The sequence below is a fragment of the Bubalus bubalis genome, chromosome 4 (genome assembly GCF_019923935.1).
Source record: "Bubalus bubalis isolate 160015118507 breed Murrah chromosome 4, NDDB_SH_1, whole genome shotgun sequence".
NCBI lineage: Eukaryota > Metazoa > Chordata > Mammalia > Artiodactyla > Bovidae > Bubalus > Bubalus bubalis.
In genome coordinates, this window is record NC_059160.1 from 29,318,448 (window position 1) to 29,333,038 (window position 14,591).

The 14,591-nt window shown below is 41.9% G+C and overlaps 1 protein-coding gene across 4 annotated transcripts in view; it reads left to right on the forward strand.

Moving 5' to 3' along the window:
• Positions 1-2,594: 2,594 nt before the first annotated feature.
• The window catches only part of AEBP2 (AE binding protein 2), a 62,114-nt gene continuing 50,117 nt past the window's right edge, over positions 2,595-14,591 (forward strand). For 2 of the 4 annotated variants that reach the window (XM_025283349.3, XR_003108715.3), the window contains exon 1: positions 2,595-3,465. In XM_025283349.3, the coding sequence (XP_025139134.1) occupies positions 2,813-3,465 (653 nt within the window). In that variant the 5' untranslated portion in view covers positions 2,595-2,812. Of the gene's footprint in view, positions 3,466-3,791; positions 3,830-14,591 lie in introns of those variants that run through there. The other 2 variants (XM_025283348.3, XM_025283350.3) reach the window with 2 other exon arrangements.

Consider the following 14,591-nt stretch of genomic DNA (forward strand, 5'->3'; position numbering starts at 1 on the left):
ACATCCTGGAATGTGAAGTCAAGTGGGCCTTGGAGGGCATCACTACAAACAAAGCTAGTGGAGGTGATGGAATTCCAGTGGAGCTATTTCAAATCCTGAAAGATGATGCTGTGAAAGTGCTGCACTCAATATGCCAGCAAATTTGGAAAACTCATCAGTGGCCACAGGACTGGAAAAGGTCAGTTTTCATTCCGATCCCAAAGAAAGGCAATGCCAAAGAATGCTCAAACTACCACACAATTGCACTCATCTCACACACTAGTAAAGTAATGCTCAAAATTCTTCAAGCCAGGCTTCAGCAATACATGAACCGTGAACTTCCAGATGTTCAAGCTGGTTTTAGAAAAGGCAGAGGAACCAGAGATCAAATTGCCAACATCCGCTGGATCATGGAAAAAAGCAATAGAGTTCCAGAAAAGCATCTCTTTCTGCTTTATTGACTATGCCAAAGCCTTTAACTGTGTGGATCACAATAAACTGTGGAAAATTCTGAAAGCGATGGGAATACCAGACCACCTGACCTGCCTCCTGAGAAACCTATATGCAGGTCAGGAAGCAACAGTTAGAACTGGACATGGAACAACAGACTGGTTCCAAATAGGAAAAAGAGTAAGTCAAGGCTGTATACTATCACCCTGCTTATTTAACTTATATGCAGAGTACATCATGAGAAACACTGGGCTGGAAGATGCACAAGCTGGAATCAAGATTGCCGGGAGAAATATCAGTAACCTCAGATATGCAGATGATACCACCCTTATGGCAGAAAGTGAAGAGGAACTAAAAAGCCTCTTGATGAAAGTGAAAGAGGAGAGTGAAAAAGCTGGCTTAAAGCTCAACATTCAGAAAACGAAGATCATGGCATCTGGTCCCATCACTTCATGGCAAATAGATGGGAGAACAGTGGAAACAGTGTCAGACTTTATTTTGGGGGGCTCCAAAATCACTGCAGATAGTGATTGCAGCCATGAAATGAAAAGACTCTTACTCCTTGGAAGGAGAGTTATGACCAACCTAGACAGCATATTGAAAAGCGGAGACATTACTTTGTCAACAAAGGTCCGTCTAGTCAAGGCTATGGTTTTTCCAATGGTCATGTATGGATGTGAGAGTTGAACTGTGAAGAAAGCTGAGTGTTGAAGAATTGATGCTTTTGAACTGTGGTGTTGGAGAAGACTCTTGAGAGTCCCTTGGACTGCAAGGACATCCAACCAGTCCATTCTAAAGGAGATCAGCCTTGGGTGTTCTTTGGAAGGAATGATGCTAAAGCTGAAACTCCAGTGCTTTGGCCACCTCATGCGAAGAGTTGACTCATTGGAAAAGACTCTGATGCTGGGAGGGATTGGGGGCAGGAGGAAAAGGGGATGACAGAGGATGAGATGGCTGGATGGCATCACCAACTTGATGGACGTGAGTCTGAATGAACTCCAGGAGATGATGATGGACTGGGAGGCCTGGCGTGCTGCGAATCATGGGGTCGCAAAGAGTCGGACAGGACTGAGCGACTGGACTGAACTGAACTGAATGGAAGCATCTCATTTTCATTCTAGAAATACTCGTCCACTGATAATAATCTAGCTTTTAAAAAATATTCAATTTCATCTCTGCAAGATGCATTGCCAACTTTTGGGTTTAATATCTATCTGTAAATATTTGAAATATATTTGTTTTGATCAGTTGAAATAAGTGTTAACAGTGTTATGATCTCAGGAGATTTAGAAAGAACCCTTGAATTTCAATTTCGATACACATTTTTTGTGTATATAGATGTATACAGGAAATATATAAGATGAATAATAAAACAGTTCAAATATAAAATATTAGGATAAAATTCTGGAGGAGATGTAAAATGTAAATGAACTCCAGAGGATAAAGGATGGAAATTGCCCAAGTATAAACGAGACTGTATTTAAAAGATATTGGTGGGTATTAAATCCGTATGGAATTCAGGATTCATTGGTTGACTACATTTAAAAAAGTGTGACAGTCGTAAAATATGAGGCTGGAAAAAAATGTGGATGTCACTTTAAACATGTGGATGTAGGAAGATGTACAAAATCGTTTCAGAGGGCTCAAGAGCTAAAAAGTTTGAAGATGTTGCACACAGATGTTTGCTCTCAGACTGTGATTTAACCAGTCCTCGGGGGTATTCGAACGTAGGCTAGATAAAAACCTGTGGCTGTGCGTCGCGCGTATGGATTCAGTACCTAGCACTGTACTATTTATTTTTACTCATTTTCCTCGCCTCTCCTCTTAGACTGTCAGCTCTCAGGAACCTAGGGACTTGTTCGATTCTTGGCTCAGCGCCCGTGCGCCGGGGACGCTCCCCAAACACTCCCGGAATGAATGACTCGATCGTGAGCCCTCGGGGCGGGGGCTGTTAGAATCCACGTCCGACGCCCAGCTTTTCGTTCCGCGTGTCCCGCCCGCCGCGCGGCCGGGGAAGGCGTGGGCAGGCCCCGCGGAAACTCTGAGTCCCGGCGGGTCCGGGCGGGGGCCCAGAGGGGGCGCGGCCGGGGGCGCGGGCGCGGAGCCCGCAGCCGAGGGGAGGCGCCACCGCGTGCCGCCGCGCAGGCGCGCAGCCGTCTCCGCGTGAGTGAGCGCAGTGGCGCGCCTGTCCCCGCGCGGGTTCCGTAGCGCGTGTGCAGGCTGACGCAGCTGGCGGGCCCTCCTCCCGCTCTGCCGCGGCGTCGGCCGAGTTTGGGGCGTTTGGGAGGGGGGCGAAGGAGCGAGAGTCGAGAGAGGGAGGCGGCGGCGGCGGCGGGGAGGCGGAGGAGCCAGAGGAGGAGGAGGAGGAGGAGCAGGCGCCGCCATGGCCGCCGCTCTCACCGACATGGCCGACCTGGAGGAGCTCTCCCGCCTGAGCCCTCTGCCCCCCGGCAGCCCCGGGCCGGCGGCGCGGGGCCGGGCTGAGCCCCCCGAGGAGGAGGAGGAGGAGGAAGAGGAGGAGGAGGCGGAGGCCGAGGCGGTGGCGGCGCTGCTGCTGAACGGCGGTGGGGGCGGCGGCGGAGTGGGGGGCGGCGAGGCGGAGACGATGTCGGAGCCGAGCCCCGAGAGCGCCAGCCAGGCCGGGGAGGACGACGACGAGGAGGAGGACGACGACGAGGAGGAGGAGGACGAGAGCAGCAGTGGCGGGGGCGAGGAGGAAAGCAGCGCCGAGAGCCTGGTGGGCAGCAGCAGCGGCGGGAGCAGCAGCGACGAGACGCGCTCGCTGAGCCCCGGCGCCGCCAGCAGCAGCAGCGGGGATGGGGACGGCAAGGAGGGCCTGGAGGAGCCCAAGGGACCGCGGGGCAGCCAGGGCGGCGGCGGGGGCGGCAGCAGCAGCAGCAGCGTCGTCTCCAGCGGCGGCGACGAGGGCTACGGGACCGGGGGAGGCGGAAGCAGCGCGACCTCCGGGGGCCGGCGAGGCAGCTTGGAGATGTCGTCGGATGGGGAACCCCTGAGCCGCATGGACTCGGAGGACAGGTCAGTACCACGAAGCGTTCCTCCGCTTCCCTTCCTCCTCTGGCGCTCCTGGGCCCCTCCGAGGGGGACTTTTCTGCTGAGAGTCCCCCCTGTTCCCCGAATCGTCGGCCCCTCCCCCCCACCCCCCCGGCTCTCAACTCGGAAACCTCTCCCTGCCGCCGCGCCCCTCTCGCTGCGGATAGCGGCTTCCAACTCTTCAAAACCCTTTTCCCCCCAACTCTCCTTTCCCCGCCCTCTTTCCCCCTCGGCTCTGCACTCCGTTCGGACCGAAGGACGGCTCCAACTCGGAAACCATCCCCAAAGTAGGCCCAGAACCTCCGGCGGAGCCGAAGAGGGCCTTGATGTACACACCTCGGTACACAAGGTTAGCTTCCCCGGGCGGTGTTGGCGAAGACTTGTCACAACTGTAACTGACAAGTGTTTTCCAACATGGCTGGTCTCGCCTGGATGTAAGAGAACTTCCTTGTTCAGGGAGGGGGACCCCAACCATCACTTTTCTTTTACTTAGGGAAAAAAAGACTATTCTTTTCTATTTGACTAGCGCTTCCAGAATTCCTCATATCTTCCTTAACCTGGTCTCCAAAATGATTTTAATAACCTCTCTTTATTTGGTTGGTGGTCAAACTGGGGAGAAAGTTCTCAAACTGTACACATCGTTGTGTAAGAGAATAATGAGTTGGTGTCGTTTAAGGTAACTTTACCGAGCCGAAGAGAATTGCAGTAGTAACAAAATGCAGTCTTAAGGTACAACATGTTAGTATGCGTTTTAAAATCTGTGTACGCTAATGGTTCAGCATGAGTCGTGATTTTAGGTGATAATATTTAAGGTCATGTTTTGGCGAGATTTCTGAAGGGATTAGTAGTAGTTTTCTAAAGCTTTTTAGAAAGAATGCGGAGACTGACAAAAATGCGCTTCATTTTCTGGGGGTTTTAAGATACTCATTGTTACGGTGTGTTTCAGATGTTATTGTCATTAATTTCATCTCCGGAAGATTTCATATTTTAACTAATTGGTTGTTAATGTATTTTATTTTGATAGAACAGAACCACGTCATGCATATTGTACTGCATCAAAGGATATTAGCAGTTATTTTGACCGTCTGCTAATGTTTGGATGAGCAGTAGAATTTTAACAATCGATATTGGCTTGGATTTGAAAGTTTAAGTATTCTAAAGTTCTAGGAATTCTATTGTTAACTGATAAAAATGAACACATTGGCTTATATTTAGTATTATGAAGAATTCACAGCCCTAAATATTTTGAAAATACAGCATCAAATTCTATTTGACATTTATTTTAATATCTAAGGAAATAACCTTGAATGGGGTAAAATACACTGCAAACCTTGAAAAAATTGTCCTGAACTATGTAGGCAGGATAGGAAGGAGCATGTCTTTAAGAAAATGAAAAATTGGTGTGAACTGCCTAACGAAGCATATATTATTTGTCGTTTTACCGTATACGCCTTCATTGGTACCAGTAGATATTTAAAAGTTGACATTAGTTCATACAATTCAGCGTCTTCCACAGTTGTTCTGTTTACCTAGCATACACACAAACTTGCCTAGTAGCACTGCAGGATTTAAATGTGCCAATCATTTCATTTTCACAACTCTGGTGCAAGGCTTAAACACAGAAGCAAGTTAAGTGTCTTACTCAAAACAGTACCTATGGAATGGAAGTGGTGGAGCTGGATCTGAACAAAGGTTCTCAAGTCCCCTGCTAGTTCCACTTCACCAGAGTTAGAATTACTCTCTTTAAATAAGCTATAAGCAGTATGTGCCAGATTTTTGTGTTTTTCGTTTTTTTTTTTTTGTTTTTTTTTTTTAATTTAATGTCCGTCTACTATTTCATTTTAGGAAACTGAGTAGTTGGTCCAGTAATACTTCAGCAAGTGGAGTTTTGACGTAATTTTTATTAGATGCTCACTTGAATATGTAATTCTTACCTCATTTCAGAGTAAGGAGTAAGATGCTGGTGTCACAAGTCCAAATAAGGTTAAAATTAGAGACTACAAAATACTATAACCTTTTTACCATTACAGGGTAATGAATTTATCACTTGTATGAAAAAACCTTTATTGCTAGTGAAACTGGTTGTGATCTTGATAATATTAACTTTGAAATGCCCCCCTCCTTTGCTTTTCAGTTTTTTTTTTGAGAGTTATTTTAAGTTTGCAAAGGATTCATAATTCTTATAAACTGCCATGCGGATTACATCAATCTGTGGATTTTATAGATTGATTTCATGGTAGGAAGTCTTTATATTTGTAACTGATGGAAGGATATCGTGGTTTTAAAGTGCTTTTTAAAAACATGAGGCATTCCTGTTGCAAAGATTTTATTATCATTAGAATTTACTCTTTTGTTAGAATGTCTATTGAGCGTTCATGTTGAAATAAGATTATACTTTTGAGTTTATGTAACATTCTTTAGAACGTGTTGAAATATCTTAAATATTTTTAACTTTAAGTGCTTCTTTTGAAGAAAGAACTAACTGTAAAGATTTGGATATAAGGCTTGTGATCCAAGGAGTCAGTTTACAACACATAATTTGAAGTGTTGTGAAAATGATTAACTTATAAAATGATTAAGTCACACAATTCCAAAAACATTGTTTTCCCCAGGAGAAAGTTATTCAAAACCAGTGTTAAGTGTACTGATGTTTATTTTGGTAAGATTAGGAAACCTTAAAGTTGATATATAGTTTACTGTTAACTTCGGTTATAAAGATAATGGAATTTTCTTTGGGGAGAATATTTAGCCATGTGAGGCCACTAAAAACTAGCTTTTATTTTACTTTGAATCTAAGCTTAAGTACTTTTTAAAAAGTTACCACCTTTTAAGCTAATTTCAGAGCCTAAGTTGACTTTTAAATAGAATTTTAGAACTTGAAATGCCTCTAAAATTTTTTTTCAGTGTAAAAGTTAGTTTATATTTTTAGTTGCTTGTCTGTATAAGTGAACTGATAATAACAGCCTGTATTTTGTGGTTATTTGTCTCTTTTTTGTATTATAGTTTTTCCTCCCCAGCTAGAATATAAGGTATGACTTATTTTGAAAAAGCCACTTTTATCAGCCTTTCTAGGTAAATTCAGATGTCAAGTGATGGGTGCATATAGGGAAGGGCATTTAGTGTGAAGCTTAATGATCAGCATAGACTACAGGCCCTTACAGTTTTGAGAATTAACATTTGGATTCCCAGCCTTATGGGTTGCAAACTTTGAGGTTTAATTAAGATCGTTTTGATGCTGGGAAAACAGGGTTATGTTGCCCACTTGCCCAGTAGTATGATTGGGAAGATTTTTTTTCTAGTATGGAGGCTAAACTTTTAAATTGGATTAATACTAGAAAGCTTCATGCTGAGGTTATCATCAAGATCTATTAAGGCTCTGTATGGTTGAGACAATCAAATACTGATAAAAGTATTTTGCTCATACTTCATGATGGAACTGCTTTTCACTATTTGCCTTTCAACTCTGAAGCAGCTGCTTATAGTCGCTCCGGAACCACTTTTAAGCTACCTTTTAGTTTTGACTAAATCTAGAGAAGAGCTGCTAACAATTTAGTCTCAGTTTTCATTGATTACGTATTGTAATTCTCAGTTAAGGAAGGTATGGCTCTATGCTAAAAAGTAAACAACAGTAAAACTACAGCTTTCAGGATTGAACTTATATGGAAAGATTCAAGGGAACCATTTTACTTTTAAGAAACTTTGAGGCTATTTTCATTGGGTCAGTTAGGAAATCTTGTGTGTATGCTAGTTTGTTACCAAGCTTAGGTATTTACCATGTGCAGGAAGGACTCCATTGGATATGGTGAGAGAGACAAAATGCTTTCCTCTCATCCGGATGTCTTGCATATTGCTCTGAAACTTTTAATTAGCACAAACTTTGATTCCAAAGTTAGCGATTTCACACCTTGACTATTGTGTTAGCTATTTATTGCTGTCTAACAAATATGCTCCAGATTTAGCAACTTAAAGAAACAAACATTTAGTATCACATGTGGTTTATAGAAGTTAAGAAGGGAGCTACTTAGCTGGGTGGTTCTGGCTTAGTCTCCTATTGCAGCGAAAGTGTTGGCCAGCACTGCAGGCATCTGAAGGCTTGACTGGGGCTGGAAACCATCTCACTCACATAGCTTTTGGCAGGCGGCCTCAGTTACTCACCCGGCCAGTATCTCTATAAGGCTCCTTATGTGTTCTTAGGACCTAGCAACTAGTTTCCTCAGAGCAAGTCTTCTGAGAGAAAGAGAGCCAAGGATTTTATGACCTAAATGTATCCGCTCACATTTCCTTCATACATCTTCACTTACCAGACAACATTTTCCCCACTTTTCTTTTTATTCATACTATGATACAAAATAATTGCTTCAAATTTCTGTTGATGGAGACAGCCTTTCAAAACCCTTCAAAATACCATGACAGATTAGGTCTTTTTAAACGATATTAATTTCTTCTTCCCTTTAATTAAAAGGAAATATGGTCTTTCTTTTAATTAAAGGAAAATGTGGTCTTTTAATTAAAAGGAAATATGGTATTGCTCTTAGTACCATATTTGTATTTCTTCCTTGCTTTTTCCTCCCAGTTTGTGGCTCTGTTCTATATAGATGGAAGGATGTAGAATATTGCAACATGAATAGCCTGTAATCAAGAGTCAAAGGATAAGATTCAAATCTTAGTATTGCTAACATCTTTGACCCTTAATTCCTTAACTGTAAGACCAGGTTAGGTTTTCCCATGAAGGTTTTATTAAGGTTTACATGACTCTCTATTAAGGAGCCCTGTCGACTATTCTGAAGACCTCTTATTTGAATGCTTTGCTTCATCCTTTTTGTTGTAACATGGTAGTTTTGAGAGCAGGGACAGTTTAGCTCATTTCCATCTTTGTAGTGTCTTAACAGTATGTTCTTACGGTGTGTACTCAGTTCTTAGAATTAAACTGAAATACCAGCAGTAGAATTTGTATAAGGAAGACTATAAAGTGAGGGCCAGGAATTGATGCCTTTGGTTGGATTATTGTATTTGGTATAGTGATTTAAGGCCAACTTTTTCTCTGGGGGCATACTCTAGTAAGGTCAGTGAGATTGAATGGAAAATTTTATGTGGACGTTTCTCTGAGAAGATGTCAGTAGTTTTTATCAGTCTCGGAAATGTCTGGTCTAAGCTAAGAACTGTCAGTTTAGAGGCAATCCAGAGGTGCCTAATAAAGACTTTTTAAATGATTGGAAGCTCTGTAAATTTCTGTAAAGAGCATATTTACAAAATAAGTTGGTAGAAAAGTCCAAAAAGGATAGACACTTGGGGTTTTTTGTTTTTATTTTAACCACTGTTTAGAAGCATTTATAGTAGAAAGATGCCCAACGTTTTATCAAAGGCAAATGGAAAATTTGAAGTTAATGAGAGAAGGATAGCGAGAGAAGTGGTTAAGAGTACACTATGAGTCAGAACGCTTGGATTTGAATTCTGGCTGTCACTGAAGCTGGGTGACCGTGGGACAGTCATTTAGGTTATTTAACATCTTAGTACTACTTCAGGTTTTTTATCTGCAGAAGAGGGACATTAATAGTTCCTTTCCTGTAAGGTGGTTGTGGGGATTAAATGTGCAGTATTTGGCACACACTTTAGTAAGCATTTATTACGTGCTAGGTAGGCATTTAGTCCACAGATGTATGCAGAAGCCCCATTTTGTGGGTACTATTCTAGGTGTTGGGTACACGAGGCAGTGACTGAAACAAAGCACTTGACCTCATGGGCAGGGGGGACAGACTGTGCGTTTGAGCCAATTGTAGCTAAGCTGACATTGGTCTCTTGTTGAAGCAGTTTAAGATCTGAAATGCCAGAAGATACTATGCTGTTGTTCAGTTGATGAGTTGTGTCTGACTCTCTGCAGCTCCATGGACTGTAGCTCGCCAGGCTCCTCTCTCCATGGGATTTTCCAGGCAAGAAGACTGGAGTGGGTTGCCATTTCCCCCTCCAGGGGATGTTTCCCAGCCAGGGATCAAACCCGCATCTAAGGCGGATTTTTTTTTTTTTTTTAAACCACTGAGCCACCTAGGAAGCCACACCTAATTATGTGCAGTTCTCAGTTGCTCAGTTGTGTCAGACTTTTTGCAGCCCTTTGGCTCCTCTGTCCTTGGAATATTTCAGGCAAGAAGACTGGTGTGGGTTGTCTTCTCCTCCAGATCTTCCTGACCCAGGGATGGAACTTGTGTCTTTTCTTGCATTGGCAGGTGCATTCTTTATCATTGAGCCACCTGGGAAGCCCCCAGAAGTCCTAAACAAGCTGTTAAATATGTGGCATGTTATCTGAAATGAATGCATCAGAAACTTGCAAACGGATATGCCATATCAAAAGATTTTATTACAAAATCTACATCTTAATCATTTACTTTAACATATATGGTTGACCTAAAAGGCTTCTTAATGCCTTTCATTTTTAATAGTTTGTAATATGTAACACTGCTGATCTATTACTAAAGGGTTTTGGGATATGTTTTCTAGTAATGGTAATGGGTTTGCAATTAATTTTACCACAGGTCGAGTTCATTTTTGTGACTGATGGTATACATTTGTGGAAATATTAATGACATTGACCTTAGAACTAACTGAACAGTTTTGGGCATGGATAGGAGATCAGGTGGATGTTTGGGTGTTTAAAAAATATTTGTTGAGCATTGACTGATGGTTGGCATTGAACCGTTTAGTGATAAGAAATATACATGTGTTTCTTCCCTTTTGGTTAGTTTTTAAGGAGAGTAAAAAGACGATGCCATCATTTTCTGGTTTTTCTGTAAATTGTTTGTGACCTAGTATATTAAAGTTACAGCTGTAGAGGACTTCCCTGGTGGTACAGTGGTTAAGAATCTGCCTGCCAGTGCAGGGGACACAGACTTGATACCTGGTCTGGGAAGATACCACATGCTGTGGAGCAACGAAGCCCATTCACCACAAGGAAGAGTAGCTTCTGCTCGCTGCAACTAGAGAAAGCCCTTGCGCAGCAACAGAGACCCAGGGCAACCAAAAATAGATAAAATGGTGATATTTAAAAGAAAAAAGCCCAAACTGTAGAGTATTGTAGTCGATAACTAAAGTTTTGATGAGAGAAACGGACTGGATTTTAGGGTTAGTTGAGTGATGAAAAGAAAATTTCTAGAAAGCTTAAATGAAGCATAAGAAGGAAAGAGCCTAGTGTATTCAGGAAACTTCCTGCCGAGACAAGAGGTTCCACATTGAAAACTGGGAAATAATGAATGGGAAAAGTGTGGCCTTTTGTGCCAACACAGGTGTGCCCATCTTTCTCACTGTAGGTTGGTGAATTGGTTTCTTTGGCTCTCCCCGACTTCTGTTTTTGTAACTCCAATCATGATCAGGTTTTACCTTGAACATCTTCTCAAGCAGCCTCTCCCTGATTCTTTGTTAGATACATAGTGCTTGCACTTCAAGTTCTGCATTGTCTGTATCACAATTTGAGTGATGATTTACTGCTCATCGCTCTTGGGAGAATGTGCTCCTTGAGAATGGGAACCACGTCTGTTTTGATCATTGCTCTATCTGCATTACCTGGCACAGTGCTTAATATTTATTTTAGGTATTTTAAAATGTATTTTGAACGAATGATGAAACTTTGTGTTACAGGAAAATTAATCACACGTGGCAAAGGTAGAGAAAGAAAGCTTGGGAGCTGGGAGACCAATTAGGAGGTAGAAGGAATAGTACAGGTGTGAAGTGAAGAGACTTTGAGAGGGGTCAAGTTGGGGAAAAAGTCACACTTGGGAAATTGACTTAAAGGAAAGAAAAGCTAATCTCTGGAGTGATGAATAAGAGAAATAGTGTTACTATTTCCGAGTAAAAAGTTTTTTCCTTGAGGATTTTATTGGAACAATATCTTACTGTATTTTTGTAGACACGTCTATCACTGAAACAATGAAAGGAACATTGGGTAGTGAAAGAGCATGAACCCGTAAGTCAGAAAGCCTTGGTCTTATAATTTATCTTCTCAGAAGTTGTTTCCTTACCTTTCAAAACAGGAGACATATCTTGATTAAGTGAGATGGAATATGTAAAGGGCCTAGGGCTGTGATCAATTCATATTGTTCTTTATCCTCCCATTTCTCATGTGTAAAATGTGGAAAGAATACGCTAGTGAGAATAATCAGTATTGTAGCTCTGGCATTACTAGAGACTGCCTGCAGGAAATCTGGCAGTTGATTTCATTTCTCTGAACTTCAGTTTGACTCTCTTTCTTAAAAGTGAGGGTTTTGGACTAAATAATAATAAGTGGTTTGGAACTCACATATGATTTGGCAAGTGCTCTAAATGGAAGTCAGGAGATAAATATAGTAACTCCTGTCTTGATTAGGTCTTATCTTGAACAATTTCTCAGGCAAACTATCCCCAATACTTTGTTCGACTCATTGTCCATTTCAAATTCTGCATTAGCCCTGTCACAATTGGAGTAGTTATTTACTGTTCATCTGTTGTTAGAATGTGTGTTCACTGAGAATAGGAAACTGTTGATATATCCTCAGTGTGTCTGTATTTCCTGTCCTTTAGACAAACCCAGAATATTGTAGGTTGTGTCTTTGCTATATCCAAGATCTCAAAGATACTTTAGGTTCTTCTGGGTTCAAAAGTCACCGTAATTCTAATTCATATTTATGGTGTTGTTTTGAAGTATCCATTTGTGTTTGTCTTCTGTAGGCTATAATATTTTAAAATCAGGTCCTATTTATCTTTATACTTCCAGCACTTAGCTATACCACACTCACATGTTACACTCTCTGAGTAAAGTAACTCATTAATTCGTTGAATTCAGCTGATTGTGGATGCTGTTTAGTCGCTAAGTCGTTTCTGACTCTGTGACCCCATGGACTGTAGCCTGCCAGGTTCCTTTGTCCACAGGGTTTCCCAGGCAAGAATACTGGAGTGGGTTGCCATTTCCTTCTTAAAGGGATCTTCCCCACCCAGGGATTGAACCTATGTCTCTGAAGGTGGATTCTTCACTGCTGAGCCAGCAGGGAAGCCCAACTGTGGGTGTACATATTTCTTCTTTCTTGCTGTCATTTGTGTGGCTGCAGGAAACAAGAAGAACCATTCTGTCCCTTATGTCTTCCCCTAGTTCCTTTTAATCAAGTCAGTTCCATCACTCAGTCATGTTTGACTCTTTTCGACCCCGTGGACTGCAGCACTCACACCAGACTTCCCTGTCCATCACCAACTCCTAGAGCTCAAACCCGTGTCCATCGAGTCAGTGATGCCATCCAACCATCTCATCCTCTTGTTGTCCCCTTCTCCTCCTGTCTTCAATCTTTCCCAGCATCAGGGTCTTTTCCAAAGAGTTAGCTCTTTGCATCAGGTGGCTAAAGTATTAGAGCTTCAGCATCAGTCCTTCCAATGAATATTCAGTTCCTTTTAATAGCATAAGGGGAAACATTATTTGAAAAAAGTTGTGATTATTTGAATAGTTTTAAAAAGCAGGATTCCCAAACTTAAATTTTGTTTCTCAGGAGAAAAAAATAGATCGACACACTGTTTTAGAAGAAAACCACTATTGATTGTCTAGTTTGCTTAAGAATCTGAGGCTTGAGCTTATTGAAAGGATTTGATGAAGTTCACTGCATCCACATAGTTCACTGAAGCTATGATTAAGTTCATAGCTTCCCTGGTGGCTCAGATGGTAAAGCGTCTGCCTGCAATGCAGGAGACCTGAGTTCAGTCTGGGTTGGGAAGATCCTCTGGAGAAGGAAATGGCAACCCACTCCAGTACTCTTGCCTGGAAAATTCCATGGACCAAGGAGCCTGGTAGGCTACAGTCCATGGGGTCGCAAAGAGTTGGACACGACTGAGCGACTTCACTTTCTTTCTTTGATAACTGCGTCCACATAACCAGTGAGGTGAGAAAGTACACACTGACTGTACCCTGCGCCAAGTCACCCAGCCCCTGGAGAAGGCTGACGGGCTGGCTCTGGGTGGGGTCTTAGCTGCTACACTGCCTGTAGGACTGTTTTAACAGCTTTGACCAGGGAAGCTTAACTAAAATTTATTGGCTGTTTTAATATTCATCCTGTCTTTTTTGCAAAGAGTGTCTTCAGTGCTTGAGCTCATTTACGTTTCTGGGCTTTAGTCTCTGTTTGTAATCGTATAGTTAGACTTTGTAACCTAGATTCCTTATAAGACTATGAAATACAGAAGTTAATTTTTTTGAAGTATTGTAGTTACTCAGTTTTTAGGGGGGTAGAGTCTTTATTGACATTTTTTTCTTTAATTGTAACACTTTTCAAAGTCCTTGACTTGTTTTCTGGTTTTGATTTATATTTCGAGTTTCTAGAAAGATAAAGTATTAAACCAATTAGAGAAAACAAAGATTTTAGATGGATATTAGTATTTCTTAGTAAATACACTTACTAGTTCATTTCTTTCTTTTCTTTTTTTTAACATTTCCCTTTTATGTACGTATTTATTTCTTTACGCCTGTGCTGGGTTTTCGTTGCTGTGCTGGCGTTTCTTCAGTTGAGGCGGGCGGTGGCTACTCTGCAGTTGTGGGGCACGGCTTCTCATTGCGTGGCACGTGGGTCAGTAGTTGCAGCATGTAGGCTTTAGAGCACAGGCTCAGTCGTGTGGTGCAGGGGCTTAGCTGCTCCTCGGCACATGGGATCTTTCTAGACCAGGGATCAAACCCATGCCTCCTGCTTTGGGCAGTAGATTGTTTCTTACTCAGCCACCAGGGAAGCCCACTAACTAGTTCACTTCTAAGTTATAAAATGTTTGTCATTACTTTTTATAAATACTTGTTAAAGTACTGAGGGTGGGATGAATGAGCAGTAGACTTTTTAGTGATTTAAATTGCTGTTAGCAGTCATTCAAACATGTCTTTTGAGGTGTTGGATTCTACTGTAGTCATTCTTAGGCTGAAGTCATCTGATAAAATCATTTTCATGATTTAACACTTAAACACAAAATGACTATGTGATTGCTTCTGTATAAAATGAGTATTGTTTTTCATAGCAGATTTTTAAATATATCATTGTGTATAGACATTTTTTTGGAAACCTTTTTAAGAAGGTAAAAGATAACTCTTAGTGTAATTTTACTGAAGTAGAAATGTTTCTAGTATTACAGTTTTT